The sequence below is a fragment of the Leptodactylus fuscus genome, chromosome 1 (genome assembly GCF_031893055.1).
Source record: "Leptodactylus fuscus isolate aLepFus1 chromosome 1, aLepFus1.hap2, whole genome shotgun sequence".
NCBI classification, from domain to species: Eukaryota; Metazoa; Chordata; class Amphibia; order Anura; family Leptodactylidae; genus Leptodactylus; species Leptodactylus fuscus.
This window is the reverse complement of record NC_134265.1, coordinates 25,119,267-25,133,993: the sequence shown is the minus strand read 5'-3', so window position 1 is coordinate 25,133,993 and position 14,727 is coordinate 25,119,267. Positions and strand designations below refer to the sequence as shown.

At 44.2% G+C, this 14,727-nt stretch overlaps 1 protein-coding gene across 1 annotated transcript in view; it reads right to left on the bottom strand.

The window, feature by feature from the left end:
• Nucleotides 1-234: 234 nt before the first annotated feature.
• MALT1 (MALT1 paracaspase) overlaps nucleotides 235-14,727 on the bottom strand; it is a 47,651-nt gene continuing 33,158 nt past the window's right edge. Inside the window, exons 9-17 of the mRNA XM_075262373.1 lie at nucleotides 13,292-13,315; nucleotides 11,507-11,710; nucleotides 7,654-7,831; nucleotides 5,911-5,985; nucleotides 5,330-5,457; nucleotides 4,704-4,853; nucleotides 2,526-2,683; nucleotides 2,195-2,320; nucleotides 235-825 (exon numbers count right to left, since the gene is read on the bottom strand). Coding sequence (XP_075118474.1) covers nucleotides 241-825; nucleotides 2,195-2,320; nucleotides 2,526-2,683; nucleotides 4,704-4,853; nucleotides 5,330-5,457; nucleotides 5,911-5,985; nucleotides 7,654-7,831; nucleotides 11,507-11,710; nucleotides 13,292-13,315 — 1,628 coding nt within the window. The 3' untranslated portion in view covers nucleotides 235-240. The remainder of the gene's footprint in view (nucleotides 826-2,194; nucleotides 2,321-2,525; nucleotides 2,684-4,703; nucleotides 4,854-5,329; nucleotides 5,458-5,910; nucleotides 5,986-7,653; nucleotides 7,832-11,506; nucleotides 11,711-13,291; nucleotides 13,316-14,727) is intronic.

Sequence of the window (14,727 nt, the reverse complement as noted above, 5' to 3'; positions counted from 1 at the left end):
CTATTTTTGTAATTTTTGTGTTTTTTCTGGAGGTGAAACTTCCAACCATCCAATCATCTTAATGGCCTGCCATCTGATACCGTAGATATCACCACAAAAACAAGGGTGCAGTACAATCAGGCCATGATAACCCAGCTAAAAAACACTTGTGGACCCACTATTAAAAAAGTGAACAGCCTGAATACTGATAATATTATATTAATATATTAATAAGTGAAATTAATTTAGCACCCGTCACTTTTAGTAACCATAGTCCGAACAGTCCTCTGTGCTCTCCTCTGGTACATTGCTATGTCTTGGCATTGGCGGGTTGCCATATGGTGATCTCTGTTCTGCAAAGTGTCTCCTGAACGGAACTCCCAGTGATGAGCATTCCCAAGGGTCTTGGTACCTGTCAGATTGCTGCCAGCTTCTTAGCCTATGTGGCTGGTATTCATGCCCCGACTTTGGTCTTGTGGAGTTTGTAAAAAGATGGTTGGGTCTGGGAACTGGCAATGAGACTGCGGCAGTCTCTGGTCTGTAACAAGGACTATGACGTATATGAGTGGGCTGAGAGCCAGGGTTAAGAGGTAAGTGAGCGGGCTGAGCGCCAGGGCTAAGAGGTAACTGAGTGGGCTGAACGCCAGAGCTAAGAGGTATGTGAGTGGGCTGAGCGCCAGGGCTAAGAGGTATATGACCGGGCTGTATGCAGGGACTTCGACGTCCAGAGTGAACGTTCAGTTTTGCAACCAGAGGTTTTCCCACGTCGATTTTTTTACTTTCGGCCACCATATCTTCCAAGCCATTATACATGTAGGTTAAGCATACTGTGAAGGTCAGGTTTTCCTGAAGGTAAAAAACATGAAAAAACTATAAATGTTTGGGCTACTGGTCAGCTATTTGTGACTTGTGCTGGTTATCAGGGCTTTACTTTGCTAAGTTCCCATATAAGAAAGGCGCCATCTTACCATTAAAGAGAGGTACAGACTGATTTTGGATGGACTGGATGACTATCTTGTGTGTAGTTGTATCCACGGTGTGGAGGGAGACATAGTGGTGCAGGCTGTGTGTGAGTAAGAGGGGGACATAGGGGTGCAGGCTGTGTGTGAGCAAGAGGGGGACATGGGGGTGCAGGCTGTGTGTGAGCAAGAGGGGGACATAAGGGTGCAGGCTGTGTGTGAGCAAGAGGGGGACATAGGGGTGCAGGCTGTGTGTGAGCAAGACGGGGACATAGGGGTGCAGGCTGTGTGTGAGCAAGAGGGGGAAATGGGGGTGCAGGCTGTGTGTGAGCAAGAGGGAGACATAAGGGTCCAGGCTGTGTGTGAGCAATGGGGGAAGAGGGTGCAGGCTCTGGTGGGGGTGGGCACTGTTAGTACATAATACTGTGTAGGGGGCCACTGTGAGCATATAATAATGTATGGGGGAAACTGTGAGCATATAATACTGTGTGTGGGCCACTGGTGAGCACATAATACTGTGTGGGGTCCACTATGGAGCACGTAAAACTGTGTGGGATCCACCGTGGAGCACATAATACTGTGTGGGGTCCACTATGGAGCACATAATACTGTTTGGGGTCCACTGTGGAGCACGTAATACTGTGTGAGGTCGACTGTGGAGCACATAATACTGTTTGGGGGCCACTATGGAGCATGTAATACTGTTTGGGGGCCACTATGGAGCACATAATACTGTTTGGTGTCCACTGTGGAGCACATAATACTATTTGGGGACCACTGTGGAGCACGTAATACTGTTTGGGGTCTACTGTGGAGCACATAATACTGTGTGGGGTCCACTGTGGAGCACATAATACTGTTTGGGGACCACTGTGGAGCATGTAATACTATTTGGGGGCCACTATGGAGCACATAATACTGTTTGGGGTTACTAAAGCTGTATCCCTTTCAAGTATCTGAGATATCACTTCAACGCTCGTAACCGCCACTATCAAGAATTCGCTCTAGGAAGGGGGTAGGGGGCCCTGGACAAAAGTTTGCACCCTGGTCCACAAGACTTTAATTACACCACTGATCTGAACACCAGAAGCTACAACACTATGTGATGTCGTGGGGCTCTCCGAACAAGTATGTCCAAAGTAGACAATTCCGGTAAAGTCTTAAGACTTTCCTTTTTGTATTCACCTGCTTTATAGAATTTGCCCGGAGCTCTAAATTCTAGATTAAAGGGATCAATGTCTAATTTGCATACCTACCTTTAGCTTTTGCAGGGAGCTCAGACGGGTGTACAAGCAATGCTTCGGAAGGTCTTTAGATACCAAGAAGCTTCCGGTTTCTTCTGGAGTGTCTTTATTTGTTTCTTTTGGGTCTACGTATAAATCCTATGTGAAGGCAAAAAAGTTTGTAAGTTTTTGCAATGTGTTCCTAGCCTCCATCTGTATACACACGGGGCAGTTGTCAAATGCACCCCAGCAGAGGCGCAGGTATACAGGGTGCAAAGACAGCGGTTATGGATCCTTGAATATACACCCCAGTCATCAGACTAGACTTAGAGAAGGAACATGAAGTCTCTGCCCAGATACTCACCAATGGAAAGTCAGTGACATTGGCCGTACAGTGAGCGATGTTGTCAGGTTTGCTTATAATTTGGGAATAGATGATCATCACATTGGAGAATTCTGCAGCAAACCCCAACTTGATTTTGACCCCGCAATCAAATTCAATGCACATGCTGTCCGGGAGTTCTGGAGGTAAAAGAACATGATAAAGCGTAATAATATATCGATGCCTTTTTTTTTTTCCCTTAATAGGACGTTACTTGCTGGAGTAACCCACAAATGTTCAGACTTATGACAACATAGTGCCGTTACAGTTGGATTGTTGAATTCTGTGTATGTAAAAATACAGGTTTCCAGCAGCCAGCAACAGGGATTTCTTTGGCCTCTGACTTCATCATGTTTCTCACCCAGGGCCACAACTGCAAGCAGGGGATGTTTTCTCCCATCCACTTTGCAGGTCCTGTAAAATGCTGCGGTTTTTGCAAAGTGGGGCCCTGGCCTAATAGAATTTTACTTCCTTAGTTTATACAAAAACACTGTGGGGCCACCATTATGGTGATCAGAGTCTGCCCATATGTGCAGAGAAGTCCTGTGTAATGGACAGAGGGTTGTGGACCCATTGTGCCACTAAAGCAATTGAGTGGCCGTAGGCAGGGGTGAACCTAGCCTTTTTGCCGCCTGAGGCGGACGATAGAAAGCCGCCCCCCCCAATACCAACCCACCCACCAATCCCCATCCCCCCCCCCACAGCAAAAAGGCTAGGTTCACCCCTGACTACACAGCATGTAGTCCAAAAATTGTTTACATTTTTGGACCCCACGCTGTGTAGTGATTAACCCTCTCCCCTCCACCGGTGTCCGCTTACCTGCAGCTCCCTGTTCTTCTTGGTCCAGTCCTCTGTCCGGTCTTCAGAGCGCCCCCCTCCCCGCGTAGGACGCAGGCACACGTCGGGTGCTGGCCTGATTACGTGGCCACGTCACCCGGCGTGTGGGGAGGAGGGGGCGGGCGTAGGGGGCAGCATTAGCAGGCAGAGAGCAGGCAGGGAGAGGACCTGCTCTCTGCTAAGCGTGAGGGGCGGCCGCTTGAGCAGCACTGCGTCCACAGGGCCTCCCCAATCCACCGCTCGCTTCCCGTGCCGGGCTGCTGAGACGGTGACGCTAAAGCAGTCGCTTCAGGTCGCCTCATGAGAGGTGCGACGCTGGCTGTAGGCTACTCCTAAGGGTGTTGTCTAAGTAGTCTTCATGGTATTCACCCTTTAAAGAGATTCTACCATTAAAATCAAATTTTTTGTCCTTAACACGTAGGAATAGACTTAAGAAAGGCTATTCTTCTCCTACCTTTAGATGTCTTCTCCGCACCGCCATTCCGTAGAAATCCCAGTTATTGTCAGTATGTAAATGAGTTCTCTCGCAGCACTGGGGGCGTCCCCAATGCTGCGAGAGAACTCTCCAGCGCCACCTCCATCTTCTTCAGGAACGGGTCTTCTTCGCGTCTTCTTCCGGGGGTTGACTTCAAACTTCTAGGCCTGGGGCAAGACCGACTGCGCATGCCCGCCGGCCACAAGAAAATGGCCGCTTACACAGTATTGTAAGTGGCCATTTTCTTGTGGCCAGCAGGCATGTGCAGTCGGCTGCCCAAAGCTTAGAAGTTTGAAGCCACCGCTGGAAGAAGACGCGAAGAAGACCCGTTCCTGAAGAAGATGGAGGTGGGCCTGGAGATTTCTCTCGCAGCATTGGTGATGCCCCCAGTGCTGCGAGAGAACTCATTTGCATACCGGCGAAAACCGGGATTTCTACGGAATGGCGGTGCAGAGATGACATCTAAAGGTAGCAGAAGAATAGCCTTTCTTAAGGCTATTCTGACGTGTTAAGGACAAAAAATTCGATTTTAATGGTAGAAGGCATCTTAGTTGCAAGGAGGACACCAGGTCGGTACCTCTTGAAGTGCTCCCAGTGTTGATAAAAGCTGACCAGGCGGGCCAGAGACAATGGTGTAGGCCACTATACAAACAGGCAAGGGTGTAGTGTGAATATAGACCAAAATCATTACATCGTTTCATTACAAATCATCTCTCGTGACTCCAGCATATTGCAGACATACAGAACAACATAGTGCTGGCCACACAGACAATATACAAATGCACATTATAGTTGGAGCCCTGTAGCTTCTTACAACTTGATGCTTTGATATATTCCAGGGATCTTACCATTTGCTTTGTCCCACTGTAGATTTCTTGCCAAGGACTCTGGAGAACATGCTTTTTGCTGTATGGGGTCAGTCAGTGCCCTCCTGGCGGACAGGCTGCTGCGGATTTCTAGCGCTTGCATCCCTTTGGTGAGCAGACAACGTCCCATATCTGAAAAATAATAGATAAATAGATCATGAACCAGGCTGCATTGTAATACCCCGCAGGGGGGCACTCAGGAGCATCACGGAGCAGTAAAGGTTGTGGTCTAGCTGTCTGAATAGGTCATCAGTGTCTCAGTGTGTTCAGGGTTTGGGTGTCGGACCCGGACCGATCAGCCGATTCAGTAACGGAGCTGCAGTACCTAGCCCCACCACTATACAATGGATGGAGCCTTGTCCTGCACCATCTGTCTGGGGTAACTGTAGCCTTGTTCCTATTACTTCTTTTCGGTTCTGTGCCCAGAGAAAGCCGGATCAGCATGGTTTGGATGCCAGGACCCTGCCGATTTGGGGTCCAGAAAAATTTATTTTGGAAAGTAATTTTTGCAATCAAAAAGTTGGTTGTGGTCATCAAGCAAAATGTATCCTAACTATTGTAATATCTATTTTTTGGACGTCTGAGAATAAAATACGATATGTTCTCACCTTCTCCGACCTCGTCCAGCAGAACGGTGATCTTCTTCTTTTCTAATAAGCGTTTCTTAAGAAACTTCATGAAAATGCCATTTGCTAGATCTGAATGTTGAATCTCGAAGGCCTCTGCCCCCTGGCACCTAGACAGAAGTAAATACATATCAGGGATGACAAGGGAAAGCTCATTAACTAGACTTAGATTAATAATACATGTCAGGGTGCAGCCGACCTTATCACCAGCCGGATACTAACGGTGTGAACGCCTCCCTAGTGGCCAATTAAGGAGACGCTGATCATTTCTTACATACGGACACTGTAACATTGTGGTTTCCAAATAACAACTCCCTAAAGAGCAGGTTTGGTGGTCCGGGTACCAATAGAAGAACTTGAGTGGGCAAATGTACATAGAAGTAATGGGCGACTCAAAGTAAAGATCAAAATGGCCACCCCATTATGTTGCCAGGTGTCATCTTAAAGAACAGTAGGGCTTGGAGTTTCTTTTCTACGACCCTTGTCAATGACCCATCGGATACTGAAGTCAATATTCAGACACGTGTACTCTGCAGGCGACATTTAGGACAAGTGAGACTTACGTGGCGTAGCCAAAGACAATGTTCGCCGTCACCTTCAGGTTTTCTGGAATTAAGATGGTGTCGTCATACTGGTTCCTGTAATGAAGGATAGAAGACTGATATGAGCAATATAAGTAATTAAGATGTCCCCACTAAGGTGAAGTTCATATCTGCTCTTGGGTTTCCATTTGGACCCCTGAACGGAAACCTAATCTGCAAAAAAAAGGGGTTATTTAGGAAACCTTGGGGTTTCCATTCAGTTTCCACTAGGGTTGAGTGATTGGGAAAGATTGGATCCCGATTAGTGATCGAGCAAGTTTCATGATCGGGATCAGCTGGAAAGTGATCGAAAATCGGATTTTAAAAACGATCCTGAAATCTCAAGATCGGCTCAACCCTATAATAATAACAATAACCATTATTAGGATTGAGGGATCGGAAAAGATCGGATCCCGATCAGCGATCGAGCAAATTTCCCGATTGGGATCGGCTGGAAAGTGATTGAAAATTGGATTTTAAAAATGATCTTGAAATCTCAAGATCGGCTCAACCCCATAATAATAACAATAACCATTATTAGGAATGAGCGATCAGGATCAGGAAAGATCGGATCCCAATCGGCGATCGAGCACATTTCATGATCGGGATCGGCTGTAAAATGATCGAAAATCAGATTTTAAAAATGATCTTGAAATCTCAATATCGGCTCAACCCTAGTTTCCACCCAAGAAGGGTGAAAAATTCAGAGAGAAAAGCAACAAAATGAAGGCGGAGAAGAGCCAGGACAGGAGGACGTCGCTGGAAGAAGAAAGAAGAGGAAGGAGGGACCGAAGATGACGTCGGATCGTGCAAGACCGCCCCCTGTGCATGCAAAGGTATGATTTACATATATGTTTTTATAGTTTTATTTGAACAAGGGCGGGGGGTTTAAAATACGATTAGCGGTGCCTGAATAGACTTTTTAAAGGCTATTCACGCATATGTGGAGCTCATGCAGCATAATTTTGCTGATAGAGCCCCTTTAACAGAGGGAAGGAATCTCTTATTTAGGATTCCAGATTGCTAGACGGCTAACAAGACTGCGTCTTCCTTAGGAGGACCCAGCATATCTGTGCATTACATGGACATCCTGTGGATTTAAATGGACAGTGTGTAATACTTCATTTGGCCTTTGGGGGCACTGCAGGCAAACTGAACACCTACTGCTTTGTTCCTCAAACTGCTAGATACCCTGGAATGGAATCCTTCTAAGAAAAAGACATTGTCCAAAAGCAAATAACCTCTTCAAACTCTTCATTTTCTGAAAAAGTTGCTAAATAACAGACAATGTTCTGGATTTGATAATGAAAACTTCTATAGCAATTCTACCAACTCCAACTCTACTCATAAATAGGCTCTGCAAATTCCAGCACAGTTGGAATTTTCTCTAGCCCCCACCATTCCTGAGCAAACAGTGCAGTTTACTTTGGTGTCTAATATGCAAACTAGGCTCTATACTGACAAGTGGGTGGTCTACTTAGTATATCAGGCACCAAAATTAACTGCACTGATTGCTTGGGAATGGTGGGGGCTCGAGGAAACAAAATCAGTAAAGAGGTACCTATTATGGGATGTGCGCAGCACATATGATGAGACATCACCTTTAACCTGAGGAGGTAACATGGCCATCTGTAGTGCTAAGTGGTTCTATATCACGTGGTTCCCAAGCACTCTAGCTGACCTTTCCTTACATTTTGGGACACTATATGTGGAATATTTTCTCACCTTTTGCGGCACATGTCCAGTAGAAACACATTGAGTCCAGTTTCCTTCTCCTGCATCAGTTTTAGGATGCTTTGGACGCACAAGCAATGTGACGATCCATAGGGTTTCGGCGCGTCGATAGGAACCATGAAGCTGTTTCCAAAATTTTCATACCCATGACCAGCATAGTACAGCAATCCTGCACGGAAAAAGACACATAGCACCTCATTGGAACATTGCCCGAATTAGTCTTGTCCAGGGGTGTAACTATCGGGTAGCAGCGGTAGAGGCTGCCACAGGGCCCGGGACATTAGGGGGCCCAGCAGTAGACACTACCGCTACAAATGTTTGTTTTCTTAAATAGGCCGCGGGCTCTATTTACTTACCGATCTGCGCTCCTGCTCACAGCTGCTGGCGCTTCCCCTTCTGTGAAAGAGACTGTGAGCAGGAGCGGGGATGGGTAAGTATGGCCGCCGGCCTGCAAATCCCACAAACACTATCATTATACTTGGGGGGGTGAATATAATAATTGGAGGTTAACCTAAAATACACTTACTTACCTCTCCTGGCTCTGGAAGGCTTCGGGCCTACTTAGTGACAGCACATGGGCTAGGGCTTGCGTCCTTATGCATTGCAACGCAAGCCCAAGTGATGTCTCTTCCATCATTGAAGATGGCCGACATCTGTAGGCAGTGCGCTGTAGCCCAGGATAGGTAAGTAACAGTATTTTTTATGTTTCTATCCTCCCATGGGTCGGGAAGGTAAGGCGGTCAGAGGGTGGGGTGCCCATGTCAAAAGTTCACCACGGGGCCCTGCCATTCCTTGTTACACCACCGCTCTTGTCAGTGTGACAAGTCTAAGAACGGTTGTCACTTGCCTTCACCTATTCCTCCTAGAAGTCAGCAGGGGGCGATGATAACTGCTATAGAGATTTGTAGAACATAAGCTCAGGAATTTGTAGTATATAAGCTCAACGTGTCCGTATACCCATGAAAGAGTGTCACACTTTTTTTTACTGGAGTGACCGGATACAATTTAGCAATTTTTGGGCCAATTTCAAAAATAAAATGCTAAAATAAATTTTCAAGTTTCGATTGAAAGAGAAAGAGGATTCTTGGATCCGGATCGTGAGGTTGTATTTCTTGCAATAAGATTTCACCTACACGCTCTCGGGGTTAGTCATGTGCTTCCTGATATCGACGCGAATCAGCAGAGAGAAGAAAAATAAAACTTACAAAAACAGGAAACTGAAGTTACAAGAAAGAAGTAAAAACTAAAAAAGAAAGGTTGCTAAATAGATGAAACGTGAGAGGCTCAAACCGAAACCATTTCAAGGGGAAATCCACATCGGCCTGTCAAAAATCTGATTAATAGGGCAAAAAGAGTTAGAGGTTACTGGCTAAGCCTTGCACTAGAATGGGGCCAGAGCACCGAACCAGTGAAGTATCCCCTTAATTTTTGCAACATCACTTTGACGTCTCAAAAGGGATTGTGTGGTCTGCACCGAGTTTGCACAATGTGCTCCAAATGATCGGCTACATTGCAATTGTTCAATTTTCCTGCAGCGCCACCACGGGAGAGATTAAGCATTACAATGGAAATTGGTTGTCTCAGTAATACAAAGAGGGGCTGAGTCCTCCAAGGTAACAAATACACTTTACAGATTCTCTGCTGTCTGGGTAATAGCCGAGGGTTCATAGTGGGGCTTTTGAAAATGCATTTTGTAAACCAACCAGTCCCTTTAAAGGAAGTTGGTCACTTGAATCCAGGCCAGATAGATAGGTTAGGGTCAACTGACTCAGACGGTGTTTTCCCCTTGTGAATCCCTGCCTCCGCTGTTGAGATATGCGGTTTTTGTAAATATGCAAATGAGATCTTGAGGGCGTTCCTGTTACTCCAAAGAAATAAATAACAACACCCTCCAAATAGCTCATTTGCATATTTTAAAAAACCTGCTATATCTCAGGTTCAGAGTCACCAGACCCAGCATATCACCCCAGCCCTGCAGATAGATAGGTTAGTGTCACCAGACCCAGCATATCACCCCAGCCCTGCAGATAGATAGGTTAGTGTCACCAGAACCAGCATATCACCCCAGCCCTGCAGATAGATAGGTTAGTGTCACCAGAACCAGCATATCACCCCAGCCCTGCAGATAGATAGGTTAGTGTCACCAGAACCAGCATATCACCCCAGCCCTGCAGATAGATAGGTTACTGTCACCAGACCCAGTATATCACCCCAGCCCTGCAGATAGATAGGTTAGTGTCACCAGAACCAGCATATCCTCCCAGCCCTGCAGATAGATAGGTTAGTGTCACCAGACCCAGCATATCACCCCAGCCCTGCAGATAGATAGGTTAGTGTCACCAGAACCAGCATATCACCCCAGCCCCGCAGATAGATAGGTTAGTGTCACGAGAACCATCATATCACCCCAGCCCTGCAGATAGATAGGTTAGTATCACCAGAACCAGCATATCACCCCAGCCCTGCAGATAGATAGGTTAGTGTCACCAGACCCAGCATATTACCCCAGCCCTGCAGATAGATAGGTTACTGTCACCAGAACCAGCATATCACCCCAGTCCTACAGATAGATAGGTTACTGTCACCAGAACCAGCATATCACCCCAGCCCTGCAGATAGATAGGTTAGTGTCACCAGACCCAGCATATCACCCCAGCCCTGCAGATAGATAGGTTAGTGTCACCAGAACCAGCATATCACCCCAGCCCTGCAGATAGATAGGTTAGTGTCACCAGAACCAGCATATCACCCCAGTCCTGCAGATAGATAGGTTAGTGTCACCAGATCCAGCATACCACCCCAGTCCTGCAGATAGATAGGTTATATATATATATATATATATATATATATATATATATATATATATATACTGAGTCTGGTGACACTAACCTATCTATCTGCAGGGCTGGGGTGATATGCTGGTACTGGTGATACTAACCTATCTATCTGCAGGACTGGGGTGATATGCTAGTTCTGGTGACACTAACCTATTTATCTGCAGGGCTGGGGTGATATGCTGGGTCTGGTGACACTAACCTATCTATCTGCAGGGCTGGGGGGATATGCTGGGTCTGGTGACACTAACCTATCTATCTGCAGGGCTGGGGTGATATGCTGGGTCTGGTGGCACTAACCTATCTATCTGCAGGGCTGGGGGGATATGCTGGGTCTGGTGACACTAACCTATCTATCTGCGGGGCTGGGGTGATAAGTCAATGTAAAGGGCACGTCACCTGAGCGTTTCACATATTATAAGCAGGATTTGCCTATGATATAGACCTAGTCATCTCTCAGACAGTGAATCATGCCCTAGCGACTGGGCTCTCATTCATATTACATCATGGCAGTATCGTTCTCGACTTCCCACGGGTTCAATATATTTTTGCAACGTGAGCCATTGAGAGGTTTTGCATACTTAGTTAACATGGACCTCGTGCCCTCGGGATGTAATGTGCGAACATAATGCAAAAATCAATAAGTAAAAAAGGAAAAGGCGAGAACAGAAGAATCTTTGTACAACCCTGCAAAGAGGGAAGCAAAATATTATCAGACTACTGTATTTTGCAAAGCAAAACCACAGGAAGTCAGGGTGCACATGCCAGGCCGCAGGGGCCGCAGTGCAGGGCACTGTACATACTGATACATGGGTGCTGTATGTACACACATCCCCTTATTGTGCAATATATGGACAGGCTGCATACAGGGAGCTCTATGTACCTTTTGTGCAGTCCCTTTATAAAGGGAGCACTATTGCAGCCATATTGGTAGTCACACAGCTTTTCCATTTGGCGGCATTTTATGTTTTCTTGCTAGATTTGATCTCCTAGAAGATGTATTATCTTACCATATACGCCTTTATGCAGTAATAGTAAGAATTGATTCACTGTGTTCCTCATTTCCACCTCGGTGAGGTCGAGCAGTGAGACCACCTTGAAGTCGAGCTGTCGCAGCAGGTTTGTGAGTTCATAGACGTCGACCATTGGGGCTTTGAGCTGGGAATGGTTACTGTAGGACATGTTCCCGATCAGTAGGGCAACCTTGTCTGTGGCTGGAAAGAAACACAATCAGATTGGTACAATGATCCATGTCACTGGTGCAGTGCAACGCCAAACATGCTGTGTATAGATATGTAGGTATAGATATGCAGTGCAATATCACATGGGTTATATATATAATCCTGGATACAGTGCAATATCACATGGGTTATAGATATAATCCTGGATACAGTGCAATATCACATGGGTTGTATATATAATCCTGGATACAGTGCAATATCACATGGGTTATATATATAATCCTGGATACAGTGCAAAATCACATGGGTTCAGTGGCGTAACTACCAGGGTAGCAGCTGCCACAGGTCCTGGGACATTTTTTTTTAATAGGCCGTATCCAGCTGGAGTTACTCCAGCCGGTAATGGGCGCTATGTCAAAAGTTCACTATGGGGCCCGGCCATTCTTAGTTACGCCACTGCATGAGTTATATATAATCCTGGATACAGTGCAATAACACATGGGTTATACATAATTCTGGATAGAATGCAGTATTACACATGATATATATAACCCTGGATACAGTGTAATATCACACATATGATATATATAACCCTGGATACAGTGTAATATCACACATATGATATACCGTATATAACCCTGGATACAGTGTAATATCACACATATGATATATATATAACCCTGGATACAGTGTAATATCACACATATATATATAACCCTGGATACAGTGTAATATCACACATATGATATATAATCCATACAATATATAATCTGGGATACCGTGCAATATCACACATAAATAGTGTAATAAATATTAATAAATATTAATAGTGGATTTATTAATAGTACAATTATAATAATTGTCAGACATGTCGTAAACTGTCACCGAGAAACGTAAGTGTGTCCGCAGCGCCTGCGAGTATGTGAGTCACAGGGCAGGTCGTGCCGTCAATGGTATCACAATCTGGTGAAGTTGCATGACCGAGACTTCCTGGCTCTACTGTCTGTAATACTACTAGAGAATTGGGACATAACTATAGAAAGGATAGAGAGACTAGAAATACTATATACGTATTATATATACAGTGCTGTGCAGGGGTGAATGCTTACATCCTGCCCATTGAAGATAGTAAAAGCTCAATAACCCCTTTAACACTTCCATCCCCTATAGATGTATACTATAGACAGATATAGATAGCTACAATCCTCTATTCTATGTCATTGAGGCGATCAAGAGTGAAAGACCTGCGAGAATCTATTGTCTAATATGGGTCATGTCAGTGCTGTCCTCTGATAATGGCTGATAACAGATAGTAATAGTGAATGAGTGCTCCAATATTCTCATAATGGCTAATACGGGTCATGTGATATGTTATGGAGAATGATCCTTGATGTAGAGGCCATTGGTGCTATATTTGCTTTTGTGAATAGGTCAGGGTCGGCAGGTCCTAAAGCGTGGAACCCTGGTCATAAATCTTTGGAAGTGCCGGATTTATCTATCTGCCATATTTGGTGTAGATTGGTCCAGTGGTTTGGCCGCACATAAAGGACAAGATACATGTATTTATATATTTAGAGAGATGGGTCTATGTAGATAAGAACTCATGTCACTCACCATGTAGAGGCTCCTCAGAGATGGCTGCAAGGAAGGGAAGATGTCATTACATTATAATAGATAGGGGAGAAAGTTATAAGAAAATAAGAGAGAGAAAGAAAGAAAGAAAGAAAGAAAGACAAAGAGAGAGAGAGAAAGACAGAAAGAAAGAAAACTAGTAAGATAAATAGATATGTTATAGATAGATAGACAGACAGATAGAGGATTAGGGTTGAGCGATCGGGATCGGAAAGGATTGGATTCTGATCTTTTCCCGTGGGATCGAGGTCGGCGGTTATTTCCCACAATGCTTGGCTACAGGCCAATCATTGTTAGCTTTTCCCACAAGGATTGGCCAGTAGCCAAGAATTGTGGGAAATAACCGCCGACCTCGATCCCACGGGAAAAGATCAGAATCCGATCTTTTCCGATCCCGATTGCTCAACCCTATAGATGATAGATAGATTGATAGATATGAAGTGATAGACAGATAGATAGATAGATAGATAGATAGATAGATAGGAGATAGATAGATAATAGATAGATAGATATGAAGTGATAGATATATAGGAGATAGATAGATAGATAGATAGATAGATAGATAGATAGAGTATAGATAGATAGGCGATAGATAGATAGATAGATAGATAGGAGGTAGAGAGATGATAGATAGATAGATAGATCGATAGATAGGAGATAGATAGATAGATAGATAGATAGATAGATAGATAGATAGATAGATAGGAGATAGATAGATATGAAGTGATAGATATATAGGAGATAGATAGATAGATAGATAGATAGATAGATAGGAGATAGATAGATAGGAGATAGATAGATAGATAGATAGATAGATAGATAGATAGGAGATAGATAGATAATAGATAGATAGATATGAAGTGATAGATATATAGGAGATAGATAGATAGATAGATAGATAGATAGATAGATAGATAGGAGGTAGAGAGATGATAGATAGATGGATAGATAGAAGATAGATAGATAGATAGATAGATAGATAGATAGATAGATAGATAGATAGAAGATAGATAGATAATAGATAGATAGATATGAAGTGATAGATATATAGGAGATAGATAGATAGATAGATAGATAGAGTATAGATAGATAGGCGATAGATAGATAGATAGATAGATAGATAGATAGATAGATAGATAGGAGGTAGAGAGATGATAGATAGATAGATAGATAGATAGATAGATCGATAGATAGGAGATAGATAGATAGATAGATAGATAGATAGATAGATAGGAGATAGATAGATATGACGTGATAGATATATAGGAGATAGATAGATAGATAGATAGATAGGAGATAGATAGATAGGAGATAGATAGATAGATAGATAGATAGATAGATAGATAGGAGATAGATAGATAGATAGATAGATAGATAGATAGATAGATAGATAGATAGGAGATAGATAGATAATAGAT